General features: G+C 38.6%; 1 protein-coding gene across 1 annotated transcript in view; it reads right to left on the minus strand.

The window, feature by feature from the left end:
• Positions 1–1,601: 1,601 nt before the first annotated feature.
• Cdc42se2 (CDC42 small effector 2) overlaps positions 1,602–17,978 on the minus strand; it is an 86,417-nt gene continuing 70,040 nt past the window's right edge. The window contains exons 4-6 of the mRNA XM_078051152.1: positions 9,314–9,415; positions 4,757–4,872; positions 1,602–4,256 (exon numbers count right to left, since the gene is read on the minus strand). Of these exons, the coding sequence (XP_077907278.1) occupies positions 4,774–4,872; positions 9,314–9,415 (201 nt within the window). The 3' untranslated portion in view covers positions 1,602–4,256; positions 4,757–4,773. The remainder of the gene's footprint in view (positions 4,257–4,756; positions 4,873–9,313; positions 9,416–17,978) is intronic.

Raw genomic sequence — 17,978 nt, forward strand, 5'->3', positions numbered from 1 at the left:
AGTGTACTTTAAGTAGAGGGAATAAATTCCTTTTTGTATCACCTTTTTTTTTTTTTTTTTTTTTGAGTTTTTTTAAAGTTTCAAGAAATTGCGGGCTGTCTGACACTATTTTTTCTGGATACGCTTTTGTGGTTATGTGCCCTCTCCTCAACATGTTTCATGTCTTTTAAAAAACAAAGTGCTTGGGGCTGGGGTTGTGGCTCAGAGGTAGAGCGCTCGCCTAGCGTGTGTGAAGCACTGGGTTAAATCCTCAGCACCACATAAATGTAAAATAAAGATACTGTGCAAACCTACAACTAAAATATAAATTTTTTAAAAGGTGCTTGATATACCAGCATCAATTTCTTCAGATAATTTCTTCATAATTGGGATAGAGGTCTGAATATTAGAATGTCAAAATGTTATTTTGTAAAGAACCTTTTTTTTTGAGGGACAGGGTACGGAGGATTGAACCCAGGGGCACTTTACCACTGAGGTATACCCCAGCCCTTTAATTTTTTGAGACAGAGGTCTCACTAAATTGTCAGGACTGGCCTCGAACTTGCAATCTCCTATCTCAGCCTCCCAAGTTGCTGGGGATGACAGGAGTGCACCTCTGCACCAGGAAGAACTTCATTTTGACAAAAGTCATAAAAACTAAAAAAGAAAAAAAATTACTCTTTCCTAATATTTTCCTTACTGAAATCTCTATTTTCAAAATGTGTGTGGCAGTTCTCATGATAAAGGTGACCTGACTGGCCTGTCCTTAGTGTCTAGCCACTTAAGTACCTCACCAGCCTGTGCATCCATCCCCATGCAACTCCATGTGGCCCTAAAGCAGGGCTAAGCTGTGGCCCCACACTGCAGGTGCTGTCCTGTGCCTCCCAGGCCACTCAGCCACCTCATGGTTTCCACCACCAGATTCGCTGTCTCACTCTCAAGTTGTGGCAACCAAATCAGGATCTCCTGACATTGCCAGCTGTTCCCTGGGGAGTCACCACCCCTATGGGAAACACTGTCTTAAGCTATTCTAGGAAGCAACTCTGTAACTCCCTAACATTCTGTGGTGACAGTGTTCTATAACTTAGTGATATGGTGGCGATAGCCACATGATGCTATTAGTTACCTGGAACATGGCAGCATGAGGAATAAAATTCCTGATTTCATTTTAAGTTATTTAAACCCTACAAAAATACTTCTTTTGAATACCTTTTTTAAAAATCAGATGTGGCTGACTGGCAATTGAACGGGGGGGGGGGGGGGGGGATATGATAGAACCTCAGTTCTACTCCACAGAAGGCAGGAAGATTATGGGGTGGGCCAACATGCCCCACATTATTTCTGCTTTTAACCTACCTCTGGAAAAAAAAAAAACTTTCATTCCATCTTACATTAAAAAAAAATATATATAGATGAAGTCCTAAGTTTCATTCTGAGTAGGCATAGGTTAAATTATATAGTAAAGTTTGAAGTTAAAAATCACAGACAATTTTAAATCCTCTTTTGAAGCAAAAAATGATGAACTGTTTTTGCATACGAGTTATACCACTGAAAACACAAGAATGCTAGAAAGGTGTCCTAAGTGTCCAACAATTCCTGGAATGAAATGGAAAAATCAGGAGTGAAAGAAAACATTTATTGAATCAAAATCAATACTTTCTTTTTATTATCTACAAGCCAACACTGAACTCACTTTATTTAAGAATGAACACAATGTACAAAAAAAGTATGCTTATATTATAAAAATATGTCAATTTTATCTTCTGGGTGCTGAGCAGAAGTTATCTTAAACAAAATCAAGGCAAACTTATTCTCTATAATGAAACTGCTATAATTTAATGACAGTGAAGGCTCGTGTACTCACAAAGGGCTCTCCGGCCCACTGACTATGCTGCCCTCCGAATGCCGAGCCCAGGTCCCTGCAGTCGGCATCCTCACTCTGCTTCTTGGCACCGCTTCATGCCTACGTCGAGGGAAGTACCTCTTCTACAGAATGCAGATCACTACTAATAAGACGCACGTGATCAAATCTTCATCTGGTTTCCCTTAACAGCTGTTAGCATATATTTAAGCAAAGTATTAACAGCATAATGAATTTGGAGTACAAAAATCCTACTTATTCAACTAACTTCAGTTTAAAAATGAGATGTTCCTAAGGAGAACAAATGACCTCCCAAGGCTTCAAATCCCATTAACGCAGGTGGGAATATCGCCTCTCTCCTCTCAAATATTCTAAGCCTCCATAAAATATTTATGTCCAAAGTTAATATCTTTGTAACTTTTATTTCTTGATTTTATTGGCACCTTCCCAGGCACTCCTGGCATGTGCTCTTGTGTACAGTGTAATTACTGTGCCTGTGAGGTCAGCGGCAGCTGTAGGACAGTTAGAGGCTGAAGAGCCCAGCCTTTGGCTTACCCTGGAGATAGACTCCAACGCTCACTGGTTTTGGAGCAAGAAAAGAGAGCAATAGAATAGAATAAAATAAAATCATGAGTTGGATAAAAGGGACAGTGGCTCCCTGCATCATTCTAGGAGTTAACTACTAATTTTAAAAGCTAAAATGAATCCATGCTGATAATGCCAAAAAACTGCAATCCTTCTTACAGGGCTTGCCCACAGCAGTGTTCCTGGCAGGAACCCAACTCTGACTGAGGAAAATGACAGTGGGACCCAGGCAAGTTCCAGAATTTGATCTTCACTAATGAAACCTCAACAGATGCTGTGCTTGAGACTGACACCTAAGAAGGCTCAAAATTGCAAAACACAAGAATCAAGCACTCTGGTGTTCTACTCTATTGGGTAAATTAAATTTAGAACAATTAGGGGAGACATGCTTTCATGTTGTTTTGCCTACATAAATCTAACATGTCTTTAGTTTCCTGTTTCACAAGAACCTGGGACCAAGGTAAGGGAAAAGGGATAAATGAAGTTAGAAAAGAAAGTGGTAACCGTTCCTCTGTGCAGTGGACTAATTCCTTACAGCTGAATTTTTAATTAAGCCCCCTTCTGCTGCATGAAATATTAATCCTACCAAGGTAGTTCAGCCTAAATTGGACATAGGATTTAAACATTCTAATAACACAAACCACTGCCACTGCTATAATTGGGAAGAGGAAATATTTGAAATACACAATTTATAAAAGATAAACACATTTTGGAACCTGAGCAAAGGCTTCTTACCAATACCATAAAAAGCCACCATATAGGCTGCCTTCATCAGCAGTGACTCCACCAGGTCAGTGTGTTGCTCTTGGCAACACCCAAGGCCCCCAAAATATGCAGAACACAGAAAGTCCAATGACTCTGGTGCTCTGCTATTAGTAGCACAGGCCGTAAGTTCAACATGCTGCTAGCAGAAACAACTGGATGCCAAAATATTAAACATGAAATGAAAACAAGTGCACAAAGAATGAACAGCTAATGGGATGGAGCAACTCACTCAGACTGGATGAGAGCTCTGATCCAGCATCCAGATGCAGACCCACCCCTCCTCAAAACCACAGGGCCTTGCTCTCAAAATAAATATACCAAACATTTACAACAGAAAGAATGCCTTATGAATGCAAGTTTTTCTTATTGCAATTCTAATCAAATAGGCCAAAAAGTCCTACTTCTAAAATAAGCTACGAAGTTATCTTTTTTTTCTGTGAAACTGATGTGACTTGGTGCCACAGCTGAACGCCATCTAATAGCAGCAGTATCATTAGCCCATGGCAGCAAGGAAACGTTAACTCTGGCATCCCGTGGGCTCTCATCAAAGCAACTCCATAAAGCATGCAGAGACCTATTCTGCTGAAGTTTCAAACAAACAAAAATGACCATTGTGCTTGTGTGTCTCACATCTTCCAAAATATACACACATAGTGACAAGTTAGCAATAGCAGATCTTTGTTTACCAGTGAAATCATAAGGCAGAGGGGGTTGGAGGTGGAAAGAAAACGTCTACAATGGAAAAAATTACAAAATGGTGCTAGCATTCACGAAAACAAATAAAAATCATGCTAAGATCAGATCCACATTGATTAAACGTTGAAAATTCAGCTACGATCCAAAGAACTCAGTCCACGAGTCCAAAGGCATGCACGCCAGCGGAGAAAAGGCGGGATCCGCTTGACAGTATCTTCTTCAGAGCAGAACAGCAACATCTCACTGGAGTAATCACAGAGGGTGAATAAGATGCCATCGCACTTCTTTTTTGTAATTAAAAATAAAATAAATGCAATCACAAGACAAAAAAAATTATAGTAGACAGAAAAATATAGAAATTCACAATGACCTATAAAACCAAAAGAAAAATTCAAATTATTTTTATATTTTCAAGGTTCACCCTTCTTAGTCGTCATAGTCTTTTTAATTTGAAAGCTTATGAATGATTCATAAACAATTAAGTTAAATATAAGATTACTGCACTACTCATGAGATTATCATGATACCTACAGTATCAATATTCAAAATGACAGTTTCATTTTTATGTAAGGACACAAGAAGCCGCATCTTGTCACCAGAATCTCAGGCAAAAGCTTCCTCCCCAACTTTGATGTTTTAAAGCATTTAAAATTCTTCATAAGGAAAACAACACCCAAAACTTATATTCAAAATACAATAACTGTCTATGCCCATCCCTTTAAACTTTTAGCTGAAGAAATTATTTTTGCTTTTCTAAGTTTGCAGTTGAAGAAAAATAATAAAGAACAAGACCCATATTTTTAACCCGAGGCTTAAAGCAAGGCTGTTGTTGCCACATCAGCCTGTGGCCCCCCAGCTCTGAGTACTCACTGGGGAAGGACCCAGGGCTATCCCGCCTTCGTGTCCACAAGCTGCATCTGCACATTGGCAGACATACCACCTCCGTACCCTCCCTTGGACTGCATCTGGTTCTGAATGGAGCTAACCTGCGAGACAAAAAAGACAGAAGTAAGAAACCAGGTGTCCAGTGCAACAATGAAACCACTGTTTTCCCAACATGTTAGCTGGGCTGCTTTTGTCAGAAGGACACTTTTATAGAGGAAAAAAAAAATTTTTTTCTGGTGAACGTCAATATCTTCTGATTATAAGGACAAATGGTGAGGCTTGTAATTGAGAGCCTTTTTTTTTTTGTGATAACTTCTTCTACTTTAGTTTCTCTATTTCCCAGTTTAAATAATTTTTAAAGAAATGTCAGCTTAGTAATGCACAAGGTGCTTGGTAACATTTAAAAAGTAGTTTCTTCACTTGAAGACACCTCAGATACATGACCACTTCTTAGACCAGACTCTGAAGCAAGAAAATAAGCATGAATGAAACTGGACCAGCCAGAGATAAATCTTCAAGTCTATGTGCAAAATGTATGGTCTTAATATATAGTCTGACAGAGAATCTAGGAATTCAAAGATAAGTTTATTTATTAATCTTATAACTGGACAAACTATCTTCTTAGAATATATGGCTTCATATCTATACAGTGGTTAAGATCATAATCTCTCCTAACCACATTTCAAGGCTATTTTCTGATAGACTGCATATTGGCAGACATACCACCTCCATACCCTCCCTTGGACTGCATCTGGTTCTGAATGGAGCTAACAAAATATCATAAACTAAAATATACAAACACAGGAATATTTTCTTACTTTGTTGTAATACACACACATACATACATACACACACACGCACACACACACACATACAGAGTCTTTTGCAAACTGTGAAGCACTTTATTTATTTATTTTGGTGGTACTGGGGATGAATGAAACCCAGTGGTACTCTACCACTGAGCTACATCTTCAGTCCCTGCCCCCATTTTTCTTAGTTACTCAGGTTGGCCTTAAACTTAACATTGTCCTACTTCAGTCTCCAAAGTAGCTGAGATTACAAGCATGTGCACCACCATATCTGGCTAGTTTATATCATTTTCATTCATATAAATCAGAAATATTTTGGAAGCAGAGAATTAGAAAATCAGGTCAGGCTACTGGAAGAAAAAACACAATAAGATTTGAAGGCGATAGCCATGCAGTGAAGGGTCAAAACACTGAGTCTCATCAAGTATCATGAAATCAGCTCAAAGGGCCATTCCCACTGCCAAGATCTAGGGGAAGGGGAGGAAACAGGGCCACTGTTCTTCATTAACCTATTTACCAAGTGCTTCCTGAGCACTTACTGTAACATAAAGCATGATCCTGAATTTATTATGTTTAAGAAAGACTTTCCTGAATGTTTTTGGAGTAAGGTTTAGAATATGTTAATAGAAGAGAATAGTAATATATAAAAGACACATCTTGTTTAGATCCAAAGGATTTAAATAATAAACTCTGTGTTAAATGAATATATTTTTTTAATATTTATTTTTTAGTTGAACACAATACCTTTGTTTTATTTATTTTTATGTGGTGCTGAGGTTCGAACCCAGGACCTCGAATGTGCTAGGCATGCACTCTACCACTGACCCACAATCCCAGCCCTAAATGGATGCATTTTTATTGATCTGGAAAATTTTTACTAATTTGAATATATTACTCTAATGATACCACATAATAAGGTATTACTGCAGTATCTGTATTCACATTATTCAAATAGCAAATTTAGGTAAAAGTATAAACAAAACCCTCTAGTCCTATTTTTAAACTTTATATTATACGTTTTATGTGTGATGTGTTGTGTAACTGTATCTTATATTTTACTTTTTTTTTTTTTTAAAGAGAGAGTGAGAGAGGAGAGAGAGTGAGAGAGAGAGAGAGAGAGAGAGAGAGAGAATTTTTTTTTTAATATTTATTTTTTAGTTCTCGGCGGACATGTGTTGGTATGTGGTGCTGAGGATCGAACCTGGGCCGCATGCATGCCAGGCGAGCGCGCTACCGCTTGAGCCACATCCCAGCCCCTATTTTTTAAATTTATTTTTTGGTACCAAGGATTGACTGCAGGGGTACTTTACCATTGAGTCACATCTCCAGTCCTTTTTAAAAATGTTTTATTTTAAGAACTATCACTGATACTTTTAAGAAACTGGCTGACTTATCTTTCTGACCACAAGAACTCAACGTTCTGTGGAGGTGGCATCACTTTGGCGACGACAAACTCACAGATAACTACAAAAAGCCTTTGGAAGACAAATTTGGTTCTAAAGAGCTGACACACTTGATAAAAAGTCCCAGAGAAAAAGCACAGAAGGAAAGGTGACATGTTAATGTAAGATTTTGTGCATGTATAGAAATATCATAGTGAAATCTACTAAATTGTCTGTTAATATATGTTAAGAAAAGAAAAAAGGAAATCCCAGTGATCTGACCCTGTAGGTTAAAACCTGTGCAATAGCTGATGTCCACCTTATCCTCATCTTGGGCTAAGAAGATGGGACATCTAGCCCCCAGTGTAATCCTAAAATTCCACCTAAGTTTATGACAAGCAGAAGAGTTGTGTATCTACAACATAATTTTCACTCAAAGAAATCTTAAAAGAAAATTCTGAAATGTGCAGAGGCAAGATTTAAAAGGTTAACAAAATATCATAAACTATAATTTAATTCCTCCTCTAGTTATATTGGGGGGTGGATACCAGGGATTGAACCCAAGGGTGTTTAACCACTGAACTACATCTTCAGCCCTTTGTATTTTTTGAGTCAAGGTCTCACTAAGTTGCTGAGGCTGGCTTTGAACTTGGGATCCTATTCCTCCTGAGCCATTAGGATTACAGGTGGGCACAATCATCCCCAGTTTATAGTTAGATTTTTTTTTTAAAGACTGATGTAGCTAAGAAGACATCTGTTGATAATAAATTAAGAATTAAGATTCATCATGTAATAAATCTTTTTTGGGGGGAGAGGGGGGCTGAGGATTAAACCAGGGCCTTGTACATGTAAGGCAAGTACTCTACCAAATGAGCTGTATCCCCAGCCCAAAAATCTTTTATTTTATTTATTTTTTTTTGGTGGTGGTGCTGGGGATTTAACTCAGGGCCTTGTGAATGCTAGGCAAGCACTCTAGCAACTGAGATAAATTCCCAGCCCTCATATAATAAATCTAAAATCACTCATTCTGTACACATGGATACATAATTATATATTAATAACCATATTAGGGCTGGGGTTGTGGCTCAGCAGTAGAGCACTTGCCTGGCGCATTCGAGGCCCTGGGTTCGAACCTCAGCACCACATAAAAATAAACAAAACAAAGGTATTGTGTCCAACTACAACTAAAAAATAAATTTAAAAAAAAAATAACCATATTAATCAAAGTAATAGGTTTTCGCTCCATGGTGTTTTTTTTTTTTTTAAACTCCATGTCAATATGTCAATCCAGGAAATAAAGCCAATGACACTTTTTTTTTTTTTTTTTTGGGTGCTGGGGATAGAACCCAGGGCTTTGTGCATGTGAGGCAAGCAAGCACTCTACCCACTGAGCTGAATCCCTAGGCCCCACTGACACTTTTGACAGCAATACTGACACACTTATATTTCTATAAAAGCAGAAAAGTGAAACAAAGTACTTTTCCTACAGATTTAAAACAAATAAGTTACTTCCTTTTCAGGAAGCTACAAATGTCATTCCTTTGCTTACCTAGTAACTGAAGTCACAAAAAGGTCTGCTGTATCCAGGATATCCATCCACCTATTGTAAAAGTCCCTGTTCTTTGGTTAAGTCTTTTGTTAGTGCTGTCTAGTGAGTCAGAATATGATGAATCATAATTCTGATTTTATAAAAGTCTTTCTGACTTTCAATCTGAACACTCAGAAATCACCTAGACTCCTGTTTACTTTAGACACAGGGAAAAGAGGGCATTAGACCTAGGGAAGGCTGAGCCTGATAACAACCCTCATTTGGTATTGTCCCTGCATTCTGTTTTTTTCTGAAGAATAAGGCCAGGCACAGTGGTGCACGCCTGAAATCCCAGCAGCTTGGGAGGTTAAAGCAGGAGGATCACAAATTCAAACCCACCTTCAGCAATTTAGTGAGGTGCTAAGCAACTCAGTGAGCCCTGTCTCTAATAAAATATAAAATAGGGCTGGGGATGTGGCTCAGTCGAGTTCCCCTGAGTTCAGTCTCTGGTACCCAAAAGAAAAAACAAAACAAAACAAAACTGAAGAATAAAGCCAGGCATGGTGGTGGTGCATGGCTATGGAGGCTGAGGCTCAGGAGGCTGAGGCAGACGGACTGCAAGCTTGAGGCCAGGCAACTTAGTGAGATCCTGTCTCAAAAAATAAAAAGAATGTGGAGATGTCGCTTAGTGGTAAAGTGTTCCTCGGTTTAATTCTGAGTATCTATATCCACCCATCCCCTAAAAGGGGGGGGGGGGAGGGTATGAATCTATCACATGACCATGTCCCAAGGCCCTGTGTGCACATTCTACCAACATACTTACTGAATTCATCCCACTGAACAGGTCTCCTGATCCTACATGAGCAGTGTGTACGAAGTTGGTTGGCTCTCCAATCATGCTTCGGTCAATTCGTCGTCGTCTTTTCTAAAACAATATGGGAAACAATGTATTGAGAAAATGATCTTACTAAAAAGAAGCTTATGACAGATTCTTAGACTATGGTAAATGACTTTGCTTAGTAATATCATAAATTTTTCTACAACACAAAAACACCTAACTTAGATGACCATAATTACTTCTTATTAAATCCCTAGTACACACACACACACACACACACACACGTAAAGCAAAATAATGGGTTATTATTTTGAACTTTGGGCCATTCCATCCATAACTACATTACATGTTTTCTTTTTTTCATGACAGATGGGCAATGTGCAGGAGCTGTAAAACAGATTGGGGGAAGTGCATCTCAAAACAGCCCAAAACCGGGCTGGGGATGTGGCTCAAGCGGTAGTGCGCTCGCCTGGTATGCGTGCGACCCGGGTTCAATCCTCAGCACCACATACCAACAAAAGATGTTGTGTCCGCTGAGAACTAAAAAAAAATATTAAAAATTCTCTTTAAAAAAAAAAAAAAAAAAAAGCCCCAAACCCCAATCATAATACTTTTTTTTTTTTTTTTTGACTGGGGATTGAACTAAGAGGCACTTAACCACTGAGTCACATCCCCAGCCCTTTTTTATATTTTATTTAGAGACACAGTCTTGTGGAGTTGCTTAGGGCCTCGTTAAATTACAGAGGATAGCTCTGAACTCACGATCCTCTTGTCTCAGGCTTCCAAGCTGCTGTGTTTACAGGCATGCACCATTGTGCCTGGCTTTAAATTTGATTCTTTAAAAAAATGAGATCAAAAAGCCCAAAGAGGGCTAGGGGTGAACTCATGCTTGCCTGGCATGCCTGACGCCCTGGGTTCCATACCTAGCACAGGTAGAAGAAAGGATTTTGAAAGATTTCACCATAAAGAAATGATAAAGGGGCTGGGGATGTGGCTCAAGCAGTAGCTCGATTGCCTGGCATGCGTGCGGCCCGGATTTGATCCTCAGCACCACATACCAACAAAGATGTTGTGTCCGCTGAGAACTAAAAAAATAAATATTAAAAATTCTCTCTCTCTCTCTCTCTCTCTCTCCCCCCCTCCCTCCTCTCACTCTCTCTTTAAAAAAAATGATAAAAATTTGAGGAGATAAATATTTAATCTGATTAAACATCAGGCAATGTATACATGTATCCAACATTAACTGTTACCCCATCAACATGCTTAATTTTTACATTTTTAAAGTATCAGTTTAAAATACATTTTAAAAAAATGTGACAAAATGTAAAATTTTCATCAGTCATCATTACTGTTAGCAAAGAATACATGATTTGCACACAACACTGACTTTAAACTTAATTTCCTAGCTTTCATCACAAACAAAACTTTGATGGCTATTAGAGAATTATGCCCAGCTACCTTTCCCCACTAAAGTGATTGTATCATTCAGCTGTCTTGGGGTTGGGAGTCAGTCCATTCAGTTTTCTGGTCTGTTCTGGCCCAGAGGGAAACTCAAATGAGGCTGGGGTTTAATGACTGTCGTTAATTGTTGACAACCACTTCTTACATGGTTCTTGACCTTGTTTCTCTATGAACAGCCTCCAATTGCTGTCCTTCTCCCACCAACATCCCCACTCACTCTCATTAGAGACATTTTCTTATCCTGCTGCTGTGTTTCACTGACAAGCTATCTTTCTAGAGATGGTTCTCTTAGATCAGATCCAAGCTTTCCTTGATGCCTCAGATACCGCACTCTAATTGGGAGGGGCTTGCTGGCACTGCTGGTCACCACTTATCCCAACTGACTTCCAAGAGTATAATGTTTGCAAGACTGCAGTTTGCCTCAACACTAAGGCAAGTTACTAACATACTGGGTTAGGCTGCTGTTGAACACAGTATTTTCATGTCCACAACTTATTGAAATGTCGGCAGGATCCTAATAATTCTAAAATTTCATCAAGACAGTCCCATGTAATAGCTCCTCTGGGTCAGAACATGATTGTCTACAAACTCACAAAAGTGGAGAGAGTTCACACATTAATTGTAGAAGCTATTATGTGCTGTTTACTATCCTCTAGTTTTTATTATTAGAAGCCCCAAAGAAGCTTGACGCTTTTCCTCTGAAATATTTATTCTTCTCCTCAGAGTTCAGCAATGATATTGTGACATCTTCAAGTTTGTTGGGTTTACTTCCAGTAATTCTGCATAGCACATGGTGGCCCATCTCTATCTGAATACACATTTTCTGAATCTTTTGAGTTTTATGCTATTACATTTCTTTTTTGCTCCATGTGTTCTGTCTTATGTGTGTGTGTGTGTGTTTCTGTGTGTGTGTGTAATTATCCTAGTTGCTTTTCTCTTTATGATTTGTTTTGGAAAATAACTTGATCCCCTCAGGAATCCACAAACTTTTTCTTTAAGACCAGAGGGTAAACATTTTAAGCTTGCAGGTCAATGAAGACTCCATCATTGCTCTGACTCAACTCTTCCGCTATAGGATGAAATCAGCTAAGATAACACACAAACACAAGAATGCAGCTATGATCCAGCAAAATTCATCTGTAATAAGCAGCAGCAGCTTAGACTGACCTGCATGTATTAGTTTGCTGACCTCAGTTCTAGATCAGTAATTTTTTTAGTAGTAGCAACATAAATTATTTATTTGTTATATGCAGTACTAAAGATTGAGCCCAGGGCCTCTCTACCACTGAGTTACATCTCCAGTCCTTTTTTTTTTTTTTTGAAATAGGCCTGGCCTCACCCTTGTGATCCTCCTGCCTCAACCTCCCAAACTGCTGGGATTCCCCGCATATGCCAATGTACCTGGCACAACTTTTATCTTTTATGGTTATTTTTCAAGAGCTCTTTGTTATGTTATTAGAATATTTTAAAAAATCTCTTTGAGGGTCTGGGGATGTGGCTCAACTGGTAGCGCGTTCGCCTGGCATACGTGCAGCCCGGGTTCGATCCTCATACAAAGATGTTGTGTCTGCCGATAACTAAAAAATAAATATTAAAATTCTCTCTCTCTTTAAAAAAAATTTCTTTGAGGATTTGTATGTAAGTTTTTCAATTTTCCCCCTTAAAATGCTTTACTATATGAACTGTCTATAACACTAGGAAACAAAATCTCTCATTTCTGTTTTTCTCCAAATTTCAAATTAAATTTCTCCAAATTCAGTTACTTCTTAGTCCCTTAGAAGGACTAGTAAAAAATTCATTCTGTCTTCTGGGACCCTGCTCCTCAGGGTCACATAAAACTTTCAGATTAAAATGATATCAGGGGGCTGGGGTTGTGGCTCAGTGGTAGAGCGCTTGCCTAGCATGTGTGAGGTACTGGGTTCGATCCCTAGCACCAAATAAACAAAGTAAAGGTATTGTATTCATCTACAACTAAAATATATGTATATATTTTATAAAAAAAAATGATATCAGAAAGCTAAGAGAGGGCCAGGACTCCCTGTCTATGTTTTTTTTTTGTTGTTGTTGTTGTTTAAGTTTTCTATTTCTTTGCTATCTTTAATGTGCATATTGCTGTTTCAGGTGCCCTTGAAATGCCTCATACAAAGCCTGACAGTAGACTTGACAGCCCACAGCCATCATCTGACCTGGGGTGCTGCACCCTGGCAACACACTGGTTTCTTATACCCTATTTCTCACCTTTTCCCTAATTTGGAGTTTGTCTATTTCCATTCACCCTACTCAACATAGATCACTGCACACTCGTCTTATTTGGGATAATAAAACATAATTCCTTAAATAAGCCTTAAGAAACTACACTAAGTTCTCTTTTTTAGGATTAAAATAGCAAAAGAAGGTGCTAATACTAGTTGAGTGCTTTTTTTCTTCTTGATAAGATATTAAGTTTCCATTAAATTTGCCTCATTAGGAAGCCATTTGTCCAGACACATCCAAATGTATCTTCACCATCTGAGAATATGAATTTTCTCAGTATCTGGGCAGACAAATTATTGGGTTCTTCTCCCCCAGTAAGATCCTCAGTGAAGAGCAGAGAAGGAGCTTGTTAAGTTCTTGGCACACTCCTGTGAGAATAGAGAAGTCGATTCCAGTGGAAATGAAAGGACAGCAGTTAAGTTCCATGAAACACTGCCACTGCCGTCTACAGGTCTAGTTTTCTCCTAAGGCTTCCTAAAATCAAACTCACAAAGGCAACTGTTCCTGGTGTGCAGAGCCACTCTGCTCAGCCAGAGGGCCCTCTTAAACAAGGGACTGGCACGATGCAGAGAACAGACCTACTTCCAGGCCCCTGGGAGTCCAGCTCGTCCCCTGCCTGTGAACCTGCAGAGAAGCAACTCTGACAGGTCTGAATCTGCGGAATTTCCTCTGGAAGGGTGTGTCTGGCACTTGGCAGAAGGCTACAATGGCCACACACAGTTGAGTTACTGCAGGATGATGCTGGAGCATACCGGTCAGGCCACCACACACTCTAGCACACATTGCAATTCCCAAAGGAGGATGTTCAAAAGCAGCCAAGTAAACAGGTTTCAAAAATTTACTCTCATACTGAAAAGCAAAAGATGGGAAGACTTCAGCTCTTATTATGACAATGACAGTTACTCAGTAGCCACTGTAAAAATCAGAAAATAGTGAATATTTTTCAACTTGACTTCACTGAGTTGAGAGCAACCCCCCATATCTGGAATATGTATGCAGAAGCTTCCAGTCCCTCCTTCCCTCAAGCTGGAAGGAGCACAGCTGTTCTAGAACAGGGCGGCATCACAAGAGCATGGGAAGGGTGGAGAGTCTTAGAACAAAAGTGGTGAAACATGCACGAACTCAAATCACTCTGGGTCTGCATACAGCATACAGGACTGAGGTTTTTATCTTCCCAAGAAGTAACTGAAAGACTGTTAAAGCGGAGAACATGATCAGATGGGTTTAAAAATCGACCTCCAAGGGCTGGGGCTGGGACTCAGTGGTAGAGTGCTTGCCTAGCACAAGTGAGGAACTGGGTTGGATCCTCAGCACCACATAAGAATAGATAGATAGATAAGGTATCGTGTCCATCTACAACTAAAAAAAATAAAAAATAAAAAAAGGCTATTCCACAACAGCTACAGGTTGAAAAGATTTAATAAAAAAGGCCAAAAAGAAAGGAACATTAAGACCCGAAGGTGAAGAAAAATAAAGGATTTTTCAGCATTATAAGGCTCCAGAGAAGGAGGGAAGAAGATAGCCAAGGTCAAGGTGTTCTTCAGACCCCCAGCACAATTCTTGAATCAAAACAAAAATTCTAAGTATAAATATCCTAAAATACAGTATTTTTCAGGTACAATGTGGACATTTAAGGAAAGTATCAACAATTCAACAGAGACACAAGATGTAAATCATAGGGAAATGGGGGAATTCCAGAGGCAGGCCTCTGCAAAAAACAGGAAATGTGCAAACTGTGCCCTCTGCTCTGTTCTATGTTAAATTGTCAATAGCAAAGAATCACCAAATTTCCTGGAAACACACTTCTCTTATTATAGGGAACTTTATTAAGACTGCCAGCCACTGGAATAATTGCAAAACTTTAAATATAAAGTTATTCTTTTATTCTGTAACAGGTCAAGGACTAGAAGTACACAAACATGTATTAGTATAGAGGGGATTAGGCAACATGTCTTTCCATAACATTTCTGTGTAATTATATACCAATAAACTCATTATTGCCAGGCGCAGTGGCACCACATCTATAATCCCAGCAACTCGGGAGGCTGAGACAAGAAAAGAGTTTCACCAAGTTTGCTCAGCAACTTAGCAAAGGCTTTGTCTCAAAATGAAAAATAAAAGGGCTGGGGATGTGGCTCAGTGGTAAAGCACTCCTGGATTCAATCCTCAATCTAAAGGGGGGAGAAATTATAAAACCACCTTTATGGGACAATGGGGGAAATTTAGAAACTGACTAGATTTTAGATGAGTACTGTATTTCTCTTTATTTTTCTCCATTCTCCCTTCTCTCTACTTCCATGTATGTCTGATAACTTTCCCAATAGAAAAGTTTTTCCTAATAGAAAAGTTTAAAAAAAAAAAAAGATTCAACTCGTGCTTTCCTAATACTCTTACAACTTTACATAAAAGCTTATTTATTGTGTACTAGTAAAAGCAGTATGACACAGGCATAAACTTATTATTCCATGTCTAACATCCATCAGAACTTCATCTTTTAAAAAAAATTTTTTTTTCCAGAACTTAATCTTGTTCTCATTTCTGCCCAGGCTTTATACTTCTAAAGTAACCCACTACTTACTTCCTGTCTGCCTCCAAAATACTAATAGAAGATATCTTGCTTACCCTATGCTTCCCTTTACGTTTTACGAATAGCATCACTTGCAGCTTCTAGAAAACATTTAGAAGGTAAAACTTCCTCTAAGACTACTCTCTGGGTAGCTTAATGAGCAAAACACACACCACTGGAGAGCAAGTGAGGTCCAGCTTGAGGGTCCTCGTGAGCATCAGGCAGATATGGCCCAAGATGGTGAAGAAGACAGAGGGAAAGAATAAAGCATACTGCCACTCGGGCAGTGGAAAGAAGCTCGTGCTGTCAGGGTAAAAAAATGGCAATTATTTATGCTGATGTGGACAAACTATATATGCTACTGACTCAACTCTGACCTAGAGAAGTCAATTGCGTAACTCATTCTCCCATCTGTAAATTATATCTAATTAAGTCCATAACTTCCGAACTATGTCAAGGTATCTCAGGGGACATCCAGAGCTGCCAGAGAATATTTCCAATTTGAGGGAAACATAGTGAGAGTCAAAGTATATATGAAACCATGAACTACAAGCTCAAGATAATTCACAATTTCAAGATTAGAACACACATGACTCAGTGATAAAGTGCCTCTGGATTCAATTCCTAGTAATGTCAATTCTAATGAAGTTTATATTTCTGCTTAAAAAATATTTATCTGCTGGTTTTTCTCTAATTCACAGAAATACTGTTGTCCCTACAGAGGAGCTTCAACTGTCACTACTATTTTAACTGTCATATTAGATGGAACCTCTAAAGCAGTGATTTGCAAACCATAGGGTACATCAAAATCCCTGGAAGGTTTTTAAATCACTGGTGCTGAGAGCTCCAGTAGCAGAATTTTAGATCTAGGTATGGGGAGGGGGCTTGAATGTCTAATGAGATTCCAAAAGAAACTGACAGCTCAATGGTTTAGCAATACTGGCCCCAAACCTAACAGCTGAGTATTTTTAAAACAATAATGCTATGCTTAATACTTAGGAGTGCTGATTAGACACTAGGAACAGTTCTAAGAACTTTAAATACATGAACTGAATCATTCAATAGCATCTTGAATTGCATTTTTAATGTTTTAATATTCCCTTTAAATCTGGGGTCTCTGGCAAACTCTCTCTTGACATTTCCTGGCCATTCCTTACTCAAGTCTTCATTCGTTCATCTGTTGTAGACCTGGAATAAAAGTTTTCAAATTTTGATGTTTTAATTATTTGAAAAGTCAGCAGGTTACATGATTCTTTTCATTAAAAATACAGTGACCATTAGTTTACTAATATTCTCAATTTTTAAAAAATCAAATTACTCTTGTCAATAAATAAATAAATAGGGCACCTATTTGTATTTCATAGACTGGAGACAGGAAATTGACTTCAACTCCTTTCTAGCCTCCTATGATCTGTTTCTTACCATTTTCATTCCTTACCTTTGGCCCTAATCAAGTTTCCCACAACACACTTCAAGTGTGAGTCATGGTTCATGGTTTTACTCCCACGCAATTTGAAAATCGATGATTACACAGAGAGATTCCTGAATGATATGTCCCTATTTATAGGCATCAGTGGTGGCCTAGCCCATCTCCCATCTGTGCTCTTTACTGCTGAGTCAGACCAGCTCTAGAAATAAAATGTAGATTATACTATGTTATACTTTGTAAATAGTAGCAAAATGAAGTTCCAATACATTACTCAAAGTAAATTGACTACTTAAGATTTACAGGAAGCTTCTACCCTTTGCTCATCATTTTTCATATCAAATTCCAAGTTAACTTAATATGGCACATACATCAAAAGAAACAGCTAAGGGCTGGGGATATATAGCTCACTTGGTAGAGTGCCTGCCTCCCATGCACAAGGCCCTAGATTCAATGCCCAGCATCACACAAAAAATAAAAATAAATAAAGGTTAAATTCTTAGAAAAGAAAAAGAAAAAAGGAAATAGCTAAGAGCTTACACAGTCTGGTCCCGGGAACCCTGCTGAAGGTATATAACTAGCAACAAGTCTCCAGCTCTGACTTTTTCACTTTGTTCTACCAATAGGATATGAAATAGCTTCAAAGTTAATAATGTATTTGGCAAAGAGATTTAAGTCTTTGACATTCAAAATTATTGTTTACTAAGAGTTGTCTAGAGAATATATCCTTAATTTTAAATCTGTTATATTTTTTAAGCTTTTTTTTTTTTTTAAATGGGAGGGTACTAGGGATTGAACCGAGGGGCACTTTACCCCTAACCACATTCCCAGTCTTTCTTATTTTTTTTAGTTTGAGACAGGCTCTTTCTAAATTGCTGAAGCTGGCCTTGAAGTTGCGATTCTCCTGTCTCAGCCTCCTCAGTTGGTGGGATTACAGGCATGCA

The sequence above is a fragment of the Ictidomys tridecemlineatus genome, chromosome 1 (genome assembly GCF_052094955.1).
Source record: "Ictidomys tridecemlineatus isolate mIctTri1 chromosome 1, mIctTri1.hap1, whole genome shotgun sequence".
Taxonomy (NCBI): Eukaryota; Metazoa; Chordata; class Mammalia; order Rodentia; family Sciuridae; genus Ictidomys; species Ictidomys tridecemlineatus.